We start from the raw sequence: 12227 nt of genomic DNA on the forward strand, positions 1-12227 counted from the left end.
ACTTCTGTAACAGTTCTGCTGTTGATGTGTAGCCTGTGTTACATTATGAGGGATCTATATCTTCACTCAGCACACAATTATCCAGCAGGTCATAGCAAGCTACGGTTTTTCCTGATCACTGGCATATTTCTTACTGTGTCTTCTCCTCTTGCATTCATCCTCCACCCTTTACCTTCATAGTTATCCTCTCCACCCTGTTCTAGAGTTTCCATTGCAGAACATAGCCCTGGTGTTGCCTTAGTTCCCTAACTAAATAGAAACCAGCAGTGCTGTTTTTGTTTGTGGGTTCAGACCTCTGTTTGAGTCCAAAACTACTGACTGCTCATCTTGTCATACTTGATGAAACTTGGGGCATGTCATAGCGAGGAAAGTCAACTCTGCCGCACTTCAATGCAGACCCAGGTGCTGGCACTGTAAGTGCCAGCATGTCTCCTGTCTGTCCTTGAAGCCAACATGGCCCAGAAGCTTTCCTCAAATGCCACAAGGGCAACAGAGATTCATAGGCAGCCCGAGTTCAAGATGTCCTTGTTCTTTGACAGTACTACTAATCTGAGCTAGATGCCTCCTGTGGTTGGAAATACCTTAATTAGGGCAGGAAAATGCTTCTGCTCACTCCCTGCTTCACTCTGCCTGTTTGCAGCTGCAGGGTAGCTACCATCCCAGTTTCCCTGCAGCTCTTGTCATCTCCCAGAAGGAAAAGGATCATCCAAAGATGTATGCTATGCTTTTGCATGTGTTGTCTTGCATTGCAACCCAACCCAATAGAAGTACTTTGCTCAGCACTTTTTCTTGTTTTGCATGTGTATGTGTGCATGTGCACACTTGAATCTGTCTTTGTGAGCAGTTGCCTTTGCGCTGCTCTTCAGATAATTTTCTCATCGTTGGAGTGATGCTGCTGGACTCACTTGATGAAAACATGGAAAACTATAATGAGTGCTAGCTATTCCCTGTAGTATGCGTAGCACTTGCTTGCTCTTCTGTTGTGTCAGATTTGCTCTGCAGCTGCGCTCCATTTATTGTACCTGGTGTCACCAGCCAGGATCAGCTTGATCCACATAAACTCATCACTTGCAGAGCCATCAGGCACCTCTGATAATACCCAAGTCAACAAGGCAGAATTATAGCCAAGCCTATATGGCAGCCTGTTTGCGTTTTGCAGGAAAGACTGGGGAGGTGGTACGTAGGGATGCTTGCTGTTGAACTCAATGATGTGGGAACGCTAACGCCCCCATCTTCACTAGTTTTCCTGCCGGGCTCTTGTCCTGCAGAGTTGGAGCAGTTCTTCATTGAGAGAGGGTGAGGGAATGAAACTGAGAGGCACAGTAGCACCTGGTCTTTGGGCATTAGCTCACTTAACCCAGCTACAGCAGGGCTGGCTGTAGCTGACATACAGCTGTGCAGACTGCACAGCTATGGGGATATTACTGTGACATGAATCTAGAGCTGTCCACACCACGGCAGGAGTCCTACGGTTTCCCCTTCTCTCTCTTTACCACTGCTTGGTTTCTGGCTGCTTCAGAAGGTGCTGAAGAAACTGGAATTGAAATAAGCACAGGCACCACCGTGTTTTTCTTACTTGTCTCAACATCTCTTTCCCTTACTGATCAACTGTGCCCAAGAAGACATTTTATCCAGAATAGCTGGCAAGAGGTACATGCCAGGGGTCCTGATTCCCTTTCTTCTTCTCTTGGGGATGCACTCTGTGGTTTCTTTAAAGGCTCATCCATAGAAAAAGTAACCTCTTTTGCCACGATTGTCCACAGGAGAGCATCACCTGTGAGTTGCCAGTGGCTCCTCTTATGCACAGATCATTCCTTGTTTCTTGTCCTGGGAGAAGTCACATTTTTCCCCTTGAGAAAACCTCTGTTTAAGATGAACCTCTTTTCATCTTTCAAATGAAAGTGGAACAAAAAGTGCAGGCACACTGCCACTCTTCTTTTGGGATCCAGAGATACTATACTTTGGAAGTTCTTTTCCAATCATGCTTTTTTTTTTTTCCTCTTAACAGACAGATCTCAGCATCTGCAGCATCAAGCAAATAGGCTCTCATCCTATGTGAATCTCTGAATATTATGAGTGTATTCCTAAGGACTGTATGGCAAAAAATAAGAAATCTGGTCTATGATCAGTAGATTTCAATTCTTTGCATGGGAATCCACATCTGTATTGTAAAATTTGTATGACACACTGATTGAATAAGATTGAGTACTATTGGGATGTGACAAGAATTCAGACCATTGCTTCTTTGTGTGGTAAACTGAGCCATCCTGCAGCAACGTGCACCCTTTCAGCGGTGAAACATAAAGGTAGCATACGAAATGGGAGACTGGGTTGCTCCACTGAAATGGAATTTTTCAGTCTCAAGTTAAGATGAAACATGAAACTCAGAATGGACTTCTCTAGTTGGGGCAAAACAAAATGTTGGGATTAAAATAAAGTCCTAGACAAAAAAAACCCAAACTACCAAAAAATAAAAAAAACACACCAGCCCCCAAACCCTGAGCATTTTTAACATGTATTTGTATCAGCATTCAGAGCTTTTCACAATTTGTTGAAAAATTTCCAACCAGCTGTAAACAGAATATATATGGGTCCTGGCACTTACTTAGGTTCTCCATTTCATGAATGTAACTGCTAATTTAAATTGTAATCAGATGCCGCTAGAGCCTCTTGAAGTGTGTACACTATTTCACACCTCTGAAGCTGTGTGAATTCCCTCTGTCTTTCCCTCAATTCTGTGATGAAATGAAAGAAGCTTGGATTAATCTGTGCTTTCCAACAAATAGCAAGATAGAGGGAATGAAAAAAGGAAGACAACTTGGAAAAATGAATGCATTGCTCTTGCCACAGAGTGTCGCTCTTACTCCACATTTGTTTTAGCTAGTGAAATGAGACGCTTTACTAGTCTAGCTTCTGCACATTTTCACTTAAATAATCTGCAGTCTCGCTACTAGGGTATAAATTATAGCATATGTACTCATTCTGATATGTTGGTAACATAGATAGTGTAATGACTTGTTAATTTTTTACCTATCATGACAGCTCAATAGGAAAAAAGACTTTTTAATGTAGAGTTGGGGCGTGTCATCTACCACCTCAAAGTCTGTGATCTCAAAACTTCAAAGGAAGGGTTGATTTTTCCAAAACAATTAGTGAGTAGTGAGCTGGCATGGACATCAGACCAGAAAACCAGTTTCTTGCTTACACAGCTCAGCCAGGCCATGTATTTCTGAGCAAAATTGTAAATGATGGCAAACAATGCTGAGTTTTGGGTTTTTGTCCTTCAGACTTTTCTGTTCAAGAAAAGACTTTGCAGTTGGAATAGTGCACGGGTACTTTTTCTAGTGCATATCCAAGTAAGCATCATACTAAACTCACATCTGAGACCCTGATTAGGAAACTAAGAAAGAGCAGGAATTCAGCAATATGAATATAAATGTAGAGGTATAGGAGAGCATCTGGGGTTTTTTTGTCTGCTTCCATGGTAGGATAGCCAAGGAGATACTAAAAACATCCCTCAAAGTATTTTGAACTTGTCTGCAGCTAACTGACTATGCAAGGATACGTTTTACATATGCAGTGTCAGTCCTGTAAATGGATCATATTCATACGCTTATAACCTTTTTTTCTTTCCTCAGTGACATTTCTTGACTTTTCTAAAAATAAAACAAACAAACAAACAAACCTCTAGTGAGATCTGTACCTAAAAGAAGATTAACTTTTCTTTCTGTTTCAGTACCAGAGGCAGTTGATTCCATTAAGACAGTGGTTTTGTCTGACACTATCGTCAACATATCTTGGAGTGAACCTTTGAAGCCAAATGGACCTCTAGAATCCATCCGCTATCAAATCTCTGTCAATTTATTTCCTCTTGTCCCAGTGACACCCTTGCGAAAAAGTGAATTTCCAAATGGGATGCTTGCCTGGTCTGTCAGTGGGCTCCAATCCAGAACAAACAATTTATTCAAGGTATAATTACAAGCAGCTTTACCTGTTTGTTCATGAACTTGCAAGTATTTAGACTGCTCTTCTGTAAAGTTAAGTTATATGTGTGTTTTGAAAATATGACTTCAAAACTTGGCAGACTTCTAAGTCCTTTAATCTTAAGGAAAATTAAGCATCGCAGTTTATTCCTACACAGGTTGTTCAGATTAAATGCTTAGAACTGAGATCTTTTCCATTTGGGGAGCACATCACAAATCTCAAGAGTAAATAAGAGTTTCTGCTGCAATCCTGCTGTTACTGCCCTGATACTTCATGCAACATGCTAAGAGAGGGTCAAGTGACTGGTAACCTCTGTTCTCAAAAGAGGATGCCTGGAACTGTGACCTGCTTGTGAAGGACTAGGTGTAGTGCAACAAACAGGGCTATGTGAGTGCAAATGGGTCACGGCCAAAAGATAAAGGCTTTTCTCAGGAAAGCAACATATCTGAAGCTTTCAGAAAAGAGAAACCTCTATATGTTATATCAAGAGCAGACTCAGCCGTTTTGCCAGTTGCTGCTTTTCCTTTAATAAATAACTTCTCATTTAGCAAAAAAAAAAAAAAAATCCTTAGTCCAATAAACGAAAAAGTATCTGATATATCCATGGAAATACAGATGATGACTGAATTAATAGTTGACTGATTCTGTCTTGCAGCAGTCACATTTTAAATAAAAGTATATTATAAAATATGCATGCAAAGTTCTCGACAAGAACAATATCTCAATGTTGACCCTTTAACAAATGCAGAGGACTAACAATGACTTAAAAATGCAAGTAGGGGCTTGGCTATTTGGTGGCCTTTGAAGACAATTTCTGTAGACAAAAATATTGAAGGGTGGTTGCAAACCCCCTGATTTTGGATTTCATCGAAATATGATGCTGTCAGTGCAATAGAAGAAGTAGTTTCTTCCACAGTCCAGGCAAATCATAGACAGAGGAAGACAGAAAATATAATAATAAGCCAGCAGAATGGGATATCCATCCATCAGCTGCTGCAGTTCACATGGACTCCCACATCAGCATCGCATGAAAATTTTGGTAACTTGCGTAGTCGTGCTGGGCTATGAACAGTGAGAACTGAGGGGCAGACACATCAGCCCCCCCGTCACCCTTGCTGTCAGACTCAGGCAGCAAGGCTTTTTGGACAGCCAGGGCAGGGGGAGCACCAACCTGAAGTAATGGCGGTATAACATGCCTTAGCACATGTGTCATTGCTGTAAGAATGAGCAGAAAAGAACTTAACGTGGAGATAAAATCAAGAAGGTGGAGGAACCAAAGGAGTTCAAAGTAGCAAGGACTAAAAAGGCAGTTGAAAGGCTCTATTAGTGTGCCGAAGAGGAAGACAAAAAGAAGAATTGGTTGCAGTATCTAGTGCTTTTTTTTGGTTAATTTTTAGGAACAGGAGACTTGTGACTAGGTATTTAACACAACTGCATGAAGCCAATGGTAGCACTACAGATCAGGAGAAGGAAAAATCAGGTAAAAGAGTATTTATGTAGGTTATATGTATTTAAGTCAACAGCATCTGATAGCCTTAAACTACATAAGGAGATGGTTAAAAACAGTCTGTGAATGTTTACCATTGTCTTCTGTAACTTTTGGAAGAGAGGAAGTCCTATAGAACTAGCAATAAGAAGGTCACACTTAGCTTCAAAAAGTAAATTATAGACCACTTTGTGTAACTTCAGTACACAGGGCATAGACAGTTTTACTAGAACTATATTAGGACATATATAGGTATTATTAGGACCATATTAGGACAAAATGGTAAACAGTTGGTATACAAGCATCTAGAGGATAACAGAGGAATAAAAATGTCCAGTGTGGATTTGTAAGAACAAAGCATACTGCTTCTCCCTTTACAGATGAAAGGCTAAAAGGAAAACAATAAATGATGTATCTGGACAGCAGGGCTACCACCAGAGTGACATTTTCAAAAGCAACCAAGTAAACCTGTCTGTAGAATGCACACTGGGTGCATGAGAAATACAGTCAGAGAGTGGTTTTCACAGGTCATGCATGAGCTGGGAGAACATTAAGCTGATGGCTGGAGGGGATCTGTTCTGGCCTTAATTTGATTCTGCGCTTTTGTTAATGATTTGGATGGTATAATGAGGAATATATATATATATACACACACACATATACCTATACAACTAATACGTATGTATGTAAGTATGCATATCCAAATATAGGTCATATTTGATTGTAGCTTAGTGGAAGGCAGTGTGCTAAGGCACCTCCTCACCTTGTGTTTTTGTGATTCTAAAACACTGCCCAGCGTGTGATGTGACATCTGCATGCCTGTGTAAGAGCTTGTGGCATTTCAGAAAGGTCTAGAAAGAGATGAGTCTTGGTAGAAAGATGTAATGAGAAACTAAGAAGAGTCTCTGAGGAAGGGGACTCTAGGCCATGAACTTCCAGCCTGATGATGTGTAACACTGCAGCTGTGAGGCTCAAAATGTTTCTACACCTATATCTATATTGCCTGAATATTGTCTTGTTTGAAAACATCTAGTCTTCCAAACATTCGGACTTGCTGAAGCCACCTTTCCAACTGGTCTCGTACTGTCCAGTTCATCCATTTCCTTACTAGGTTCTTGCTTTTCATCCTGATGAGAACTGGTTTTCTGAAAGTGTCCCTGTTATTGCAAAAACTTTTGAGACTCCACCTGCACCTGTCAACATAGTTCCCAGAAATACCAGTTTCCAGCTAGAATGGAGAGCTCCTCTGTACGTCAATGAAACCAGCTTCTGGTTTGAGCTGCGTAAGGTAAAAATACCCCTTCGTGTTTTTCCCAGATCAGAGCAAATTTAACCCACTGTGTCCTGGTGAGCAGGACAAGGTGGCAGGATGTATATGAAAAGTGCCAGTGGTTAATTCGGGCATGGTCACGTCAGTCTTAGTGGCTCAGAAGGGGCAGCATGGAGGCAGCGTCTGCCAGGAACAAGGGGGAGTGCAGCTGCAGCATTTAATACTCCATAGTGCCAAAGGACATCCTGGATGACCCCACCAGAATTCCTCTAGGGTCTCCTGTTTCAGTAGAGTCCCCTCTCTCTTTCCTCACTGCCCTCCCCCAGCCTGGCTGGTAGCTACAAATCCTATGTCTGCTCTGCACAAGAAAGAAAAGAAAGGGGTTTCCAGCATTAACTGTCAGCTACAACCTAGTATGCAAATTTTATTTTCCTGTGATAGACGTTATGAGAAAATGCTGGAGAAAAATGGGTTCAGTAGTGCAGACTAAAAGTAAGTACTGCAGTGACAGCAGCATGGATGCTGCTGTCAGGTTTTAATGTCTGGACCACTGCACACAGAAAATGTCATGTGCTAAACTGGATCACATAGATTCCTTAATACAGATAATGGGATTTACTAAGCCTACACCAAACATTTCCCATCTGCCCTAAAAGAAATGTCATAGCACAGTTCCACTAAACCACCTCCTTTCAATTGCATCACGGCAAGCTGAACTCACGGCCACATCACGGTGATCCAGAAATACAAGCTGCACAGAGATAAGCAAGGGGAAGGCTCCTTTTGGCTGTGCAAAGGGGTCACTTAATCTGTTGTCCCTTGTAGCTGCCAAGACTTGCAGGTCTCCTAAAAACAAAGAAAAAAACTAGGTTTTGTGTCCTTGGTCTCTAAGAGGACAAAGTCCCGTGGTTGAAACAACATGTGTATAATCTCTCCCCTACGATATTAAAAGGTGGCAAAGTAGTTAATCTACACAGGAATAGAACTATGACAGATTTTCAGCAGAGCAAGAAAGTTGACCATGATGATATTTTATTTTTCTAGTGGCAAACAAAAAGTGACTGGTTTTCTCCTGCAAGCACTACATGCACAGCAGATCTTGTTTACACATGCAACCTCACAGGAACTCTTCCTTCAACCAACTACTTTGTAAGAGTGACAGTAGTTTATATTACAGGACTGAAAAGCACTTCCTCTTCAACAAGCTTTAAAACTACAGGTAAGCATTTAGTGTAGGATAACAAGATTTTAAGACTGTTCTAAGGATGTGGATAATCAAACAAAATATTATGTAAAATTTAGCAGGCAATTTTCTTATACTAAGAGCCAATAGTTGTGTGTGTTTGAAAAATAAATAACACAGCACCATATCTGCAAAAGTAATAGGAGGAAAGAAATGATGTTCACTTCTAAGTGGAACAGAGGAAAAGAGTGAGGGAAACTGAAATGAAATGCCTTATGTGAACTCATAACTACTGGTGAAAGGCTGCATGTGAATGAAAATTTTGAAATTTGTCCATCACAAAGAGAAGGCCAAAGATTAATTATCCATGAGGATTATTGATCTAGATCCTCAGTCCTTTTGTATGTCTAAACACCCATGTGCACATCTAAATTGTGCTCTTTGCCCATTAGCCCTTTGTCTCTCTATAAACACATTTTAAGGGTTCTGTTTCTTCCCCGTTTGGCCAAAGCTGGTGTTCCCAGTAAGCCAGGAGTTCCAAAACTAGCAGAAGATGCTAAAAACTCTGTACAGTGGGAAAAGGCTGATGACAATGGAAGCAACCTGACCTACTACATCCTAGAAAGCAGGTAAGCTATGCGTGCAGGCACTCTTCTGGTAGGGAGCAGCCCAGAACAAATCTGTGTGTACGCGGGGGCTTTCCGTTTGGCTCTGATGGGAAGAGTGAAATATCAATGACGCAAATGGCCCTTCTCATGGGATCTCCTTCTCAGGTAAACTAAATAGCTATCGTTTCCAGAAATTCCTGGAAAACTTAGAAGAAAATATACACTAACAACATTTCCAGACTAACCCTGAAATACAGGGATATATTTGGATATACGTTCGTGAATTAGAAGAAGATTTGGATATATTTTCAGATCACAAATTTCAAGCATTTAGTATGTATTTTCGGCTAAAATATATGTAGAAATATCTTAGTGTTCAGAGGATTCATGGACAGGCGTTATAAAGTTGCCAGAAAGAATCATAAGGTATTCCCACCAACATGGGATGACTAGATAATTTTTAAAGTGCTCTGTCATCAAATGCAGATTTCCTGGACTATACGCGTCACACTCATTAGGCATCTGTAAAGTGCCAATTCACACTTATTCCTGCACTGGCATTGGAAGGGCTGAATGGACAGGTTAGAGTGTATTGCTGTGGGCAGTGACTTTGAAACTTCTCTTTTTTTGACCACGAGTCTGGAGTGGTCTGTTTCAGGCAGTAAGTGCAAGGCTTAATTAATGCATTATTTAAAACTGAGGAGGGTCCATCTTCTGAGATATTCCAATGACATTGTTTGAAATCAGGAGGGATGGAGGGAAGCAATTTTTTAAACTCAGCTGTTATTTCTTCTTCCTCAGTTAACTCTGTGCTTATGTAAGCTAAGGACTGACAGCGCTGTGGAGCCAGGCATACTTTACCTATATAAGTTTTCACTCAGACATATTTTCCTGATGCTGTAAGCTTCCTCCATACACTTATGTGAGTGTAAAGCAGCACTGACCTGCATGCTATGAGACCACAATAATTTCAATATGCCAATAGCCAGTTTGCACCTGGCTTGCTGTGGATGGGTAAAGAAAGGGCAGTCCCTTGGTCTGTGTCAGTGCTGTGCTTTAGCCACTGTGTTCTCCAGGCTCCAGCTTCCTATTCATCTCTGGAATCATAATGCATCACTGAGGTGGGTTTTTTTAAGTTTAATGAAATAAGCTTTTCTCCTGCAGTTTGAATGTGCACACGCTGATGTTTTTGACTGAATTTTGCTTTGAATCTCATGGTCCTTTTACACCAGGTAGAAAAATGTTAGGTTAGTTGCATAGTATTCTAGAAAATATTTGCATAGCCCTTTGAAATAACCCCTGTTTTTCGTACAGCTCTGGTAGGGATGTGTGCGTATCAAGGACATGAATATACAGCTTTCCCATGTCTTTCTGGTTTAGAAGTGTTTGACCTTTTCTCTGCATTAAAGTGTGTTGGGAGAATGATTGACATGCTCATGAAGGTCATTTGACATGAAATATTACAGTCCTGTGTGACATGAAATGATATTTCAGATACGGCCTTTCAAGTTTAAATACATGGTCTTCTTTTGGTTGGTGAATAATCAGCTCTGAATTTATTGTGAGCAATCAATCTCAGTCCAATGGGGAAAGGAAGAAATATACCCAGCAGTCAGCAGATACTATGGGAAACTGGCTAGCTAAAGAATTGTGTCTTCACTGCCAATGACTTGCTTCCTGTTTAGCTTGTGAAACCTGATGCACAAGAGCCACTGAAGTACTCTGGGCCCAGGAAAGCAAAAACCTCTAACAGGACGCAAAAATAAATGTTTTTTTTTTTTTCTGAAAGCTAAGTAAGAATGTTTTGAAATCTTGGCTGTGAGGTGTACACTGAAACAGGTGAAAGAGTGCTGGAGCTTTTTATGTCTAAAACGTTCTAGCATTTCATTTCCAATGCCAAGCTAAAGATGTGTGATTCCTAGCATTGCTGAAATGGCATGGGACAATTTTCTGCTCCGTAGCCAAAACACCACAACCAGATTGAGCTTTCCTTCAGGCAGGGAGATGTTGTGAAGCAAAGAATGGTGCAGGGAAGAAGCAGTAAACAGCCCTTACTGCGTTAATGACATACTTGTGTTATTTTGCCGTGCCTGTTGCAGGAAGCAGTCTGACAACACCGGCAAAGTGAAGTCCTTGTGGAAGGTGGTTTACAATGGCTCCTGTGCCAGTATTTGCACATGGGAGGCCAAGAACTTAGAAGGAACTTTCCAGTTCAGAGCGGCAGCTGCAAATGTGCTGGGACTTGGTGAATACAGTGACACAAGCAAGGATATAATTTTGGGTGAAGGTATGTCCTGTACTTTCTTACTCTGTTAATCAAGTTTTTTATTCAGAATAATCATACCAGTTTATGAAGAAAGACCTGCTATTTTAATAATGATGTTGCTGCACAGGTAAAGTAATGTGTCTAAGAGGTAATAAATGGTGACATTTATACGGTGACCCCAGCTGCTAGTGCTCATCCAGGCTCTTTTGCACAGAACAGTGGGCCTGGAATTTGCTTCTGCTCATTTATACCAGTTTGTCTCTGTGGCCCTGCACTCTGCATTATGGTATGATTCTTGAAATAAAGGCAAGCTCCCACACTGGGTAAAGATGTGAGGATTACTTCTTGCCTTCAGCCAGAATGTTAGACCTACACTCTGTGGGCGTTTTTGAAAATCCCACCTTGAGTGGTCAAACAATTCAGCATTTTTTCTTTCCGTGTACACAGTAGGTCATCACCACAGGAATGACCCAAAGCTGGGGGAGAAGGATTAGTCTGATCAAATGTAGACATCTACATAAAACCTACAAGAGAGCTTTTTACAGAGGAAGACATTTACACAGCAGGCAGCTCAAGGGTTCCCTCAGGTTTGCTCAGCTCCATAGGATTGATATGGTTTGTATACAGAGTCATTAACCAATTTTCCCCTTCTATTTAACAGATACTATGATTTCCCCAGACACCATCATTGCCATTGCTGCTGTGATCGGAGTTGTGCTGGGCTTGACTGTGGTCATGCTATTTGGTTTTGGTATGTGTCTGAGTTTTTTGCATATCCTTGGTTCACCAGGCCTCAGTAAAATGCAGTTCAGATGGCGGCAGATGATCAGCCTCCATGTTTAGGGAAATGCTGAACAACCCCCAGAGTGGGACCGGCAAGAATTTGTATATTCTCATCCTTTGAGGTCCTAGAGATGGCTGGTTGTGTTTTCAGTATCAAGGACAGGATACCAATTCACTCCATCCTCAGGCATTTGTTGCTGTTGATTCCGTGCAGGGAGAACACAGGAATGTTGAAGGAACTCTGATGTTCTTGTGTATCCTTATAAAAACTTGTACCTTATAATTCTCAAGTTGGGTACTGCATTTATTCACCAAAGAGTCCATTTTTAACTCTTAAGCTTTGTCCTTGAAGAAAGGATGTAGAGATTACCCTGAGATGTACAAGTCCACATGTGATGATCCTGCCCTCTCACTCCTCATCCTCTCCCTGGGATATAGCAGCAGCCCTTTGGGCTTGGGTCTTGCCACATACAGAAGTAGATGCTTGACTGATTTCTCAGCTCAGGGAGCAGTTGTCTGTGTTTTGTGGGAAAAAGATGATGGCCAGATGGAAATGTCTTGCTTACATGAGCTGCTGGGGGGTCATGTTGGAGAGAATAAAAAAAACCTTGTAGTCTTTCAGCCTGCTCGCATGCTGGGATGCTCTC

At 41.4% G+C, this 12227-nt stretch overlaps 1 protein-coding gene across 1 annotated transcript in view; it reads left to right on the plus strand.

Annotated features, from left to right (window-relative positions):
- The window catches only part of ROS1 (ROS proto-oncogene 1, receptor tyrosine kinase), a gene marked incomplete at both ends in the record, with an annotated part of 75488 nt that overhangs the window by 39559 nt on the left and 23702 nt on the right, over window positions 1-12227 (plus strand). The window contains 6 exons of the mRNA XM_082305985.1: window positions 3737-3969; window positions 6582-6758; window positions 7785-7959; window positions 8435-8552; window positions 10631-10818; window positions 11459-11548. Of these exons, the coding sequence (XP_082162111.1) occupies window positions 3737-3969; window positions 6582-6758; window positions 7785-7959; window positions 8435-8552; window positions 10631-10818; window positions 11459-11548 (981 nt within the window). The remainder of the gene's footprint in view (window positions 1-3736; window positions 3970-6581; window positions 6759-7784; window positions 7960-8434; window positions 8553-10630; window positions 10819-11458; window positions 11549-12227) is intronic.

The sequence above is a fragment of the Platalea leucorodia genome, assembly GCF_965183815.1.
Source record: "Platalea leucorodia genome assembly, chromosome: 3".
Taxonomy (NCBI): Eukaryota; Metazoa; Chordata; class Aves; order Pelecaniformes; family Threskiornithidae; genus Platalea; species Platalea leucorodia.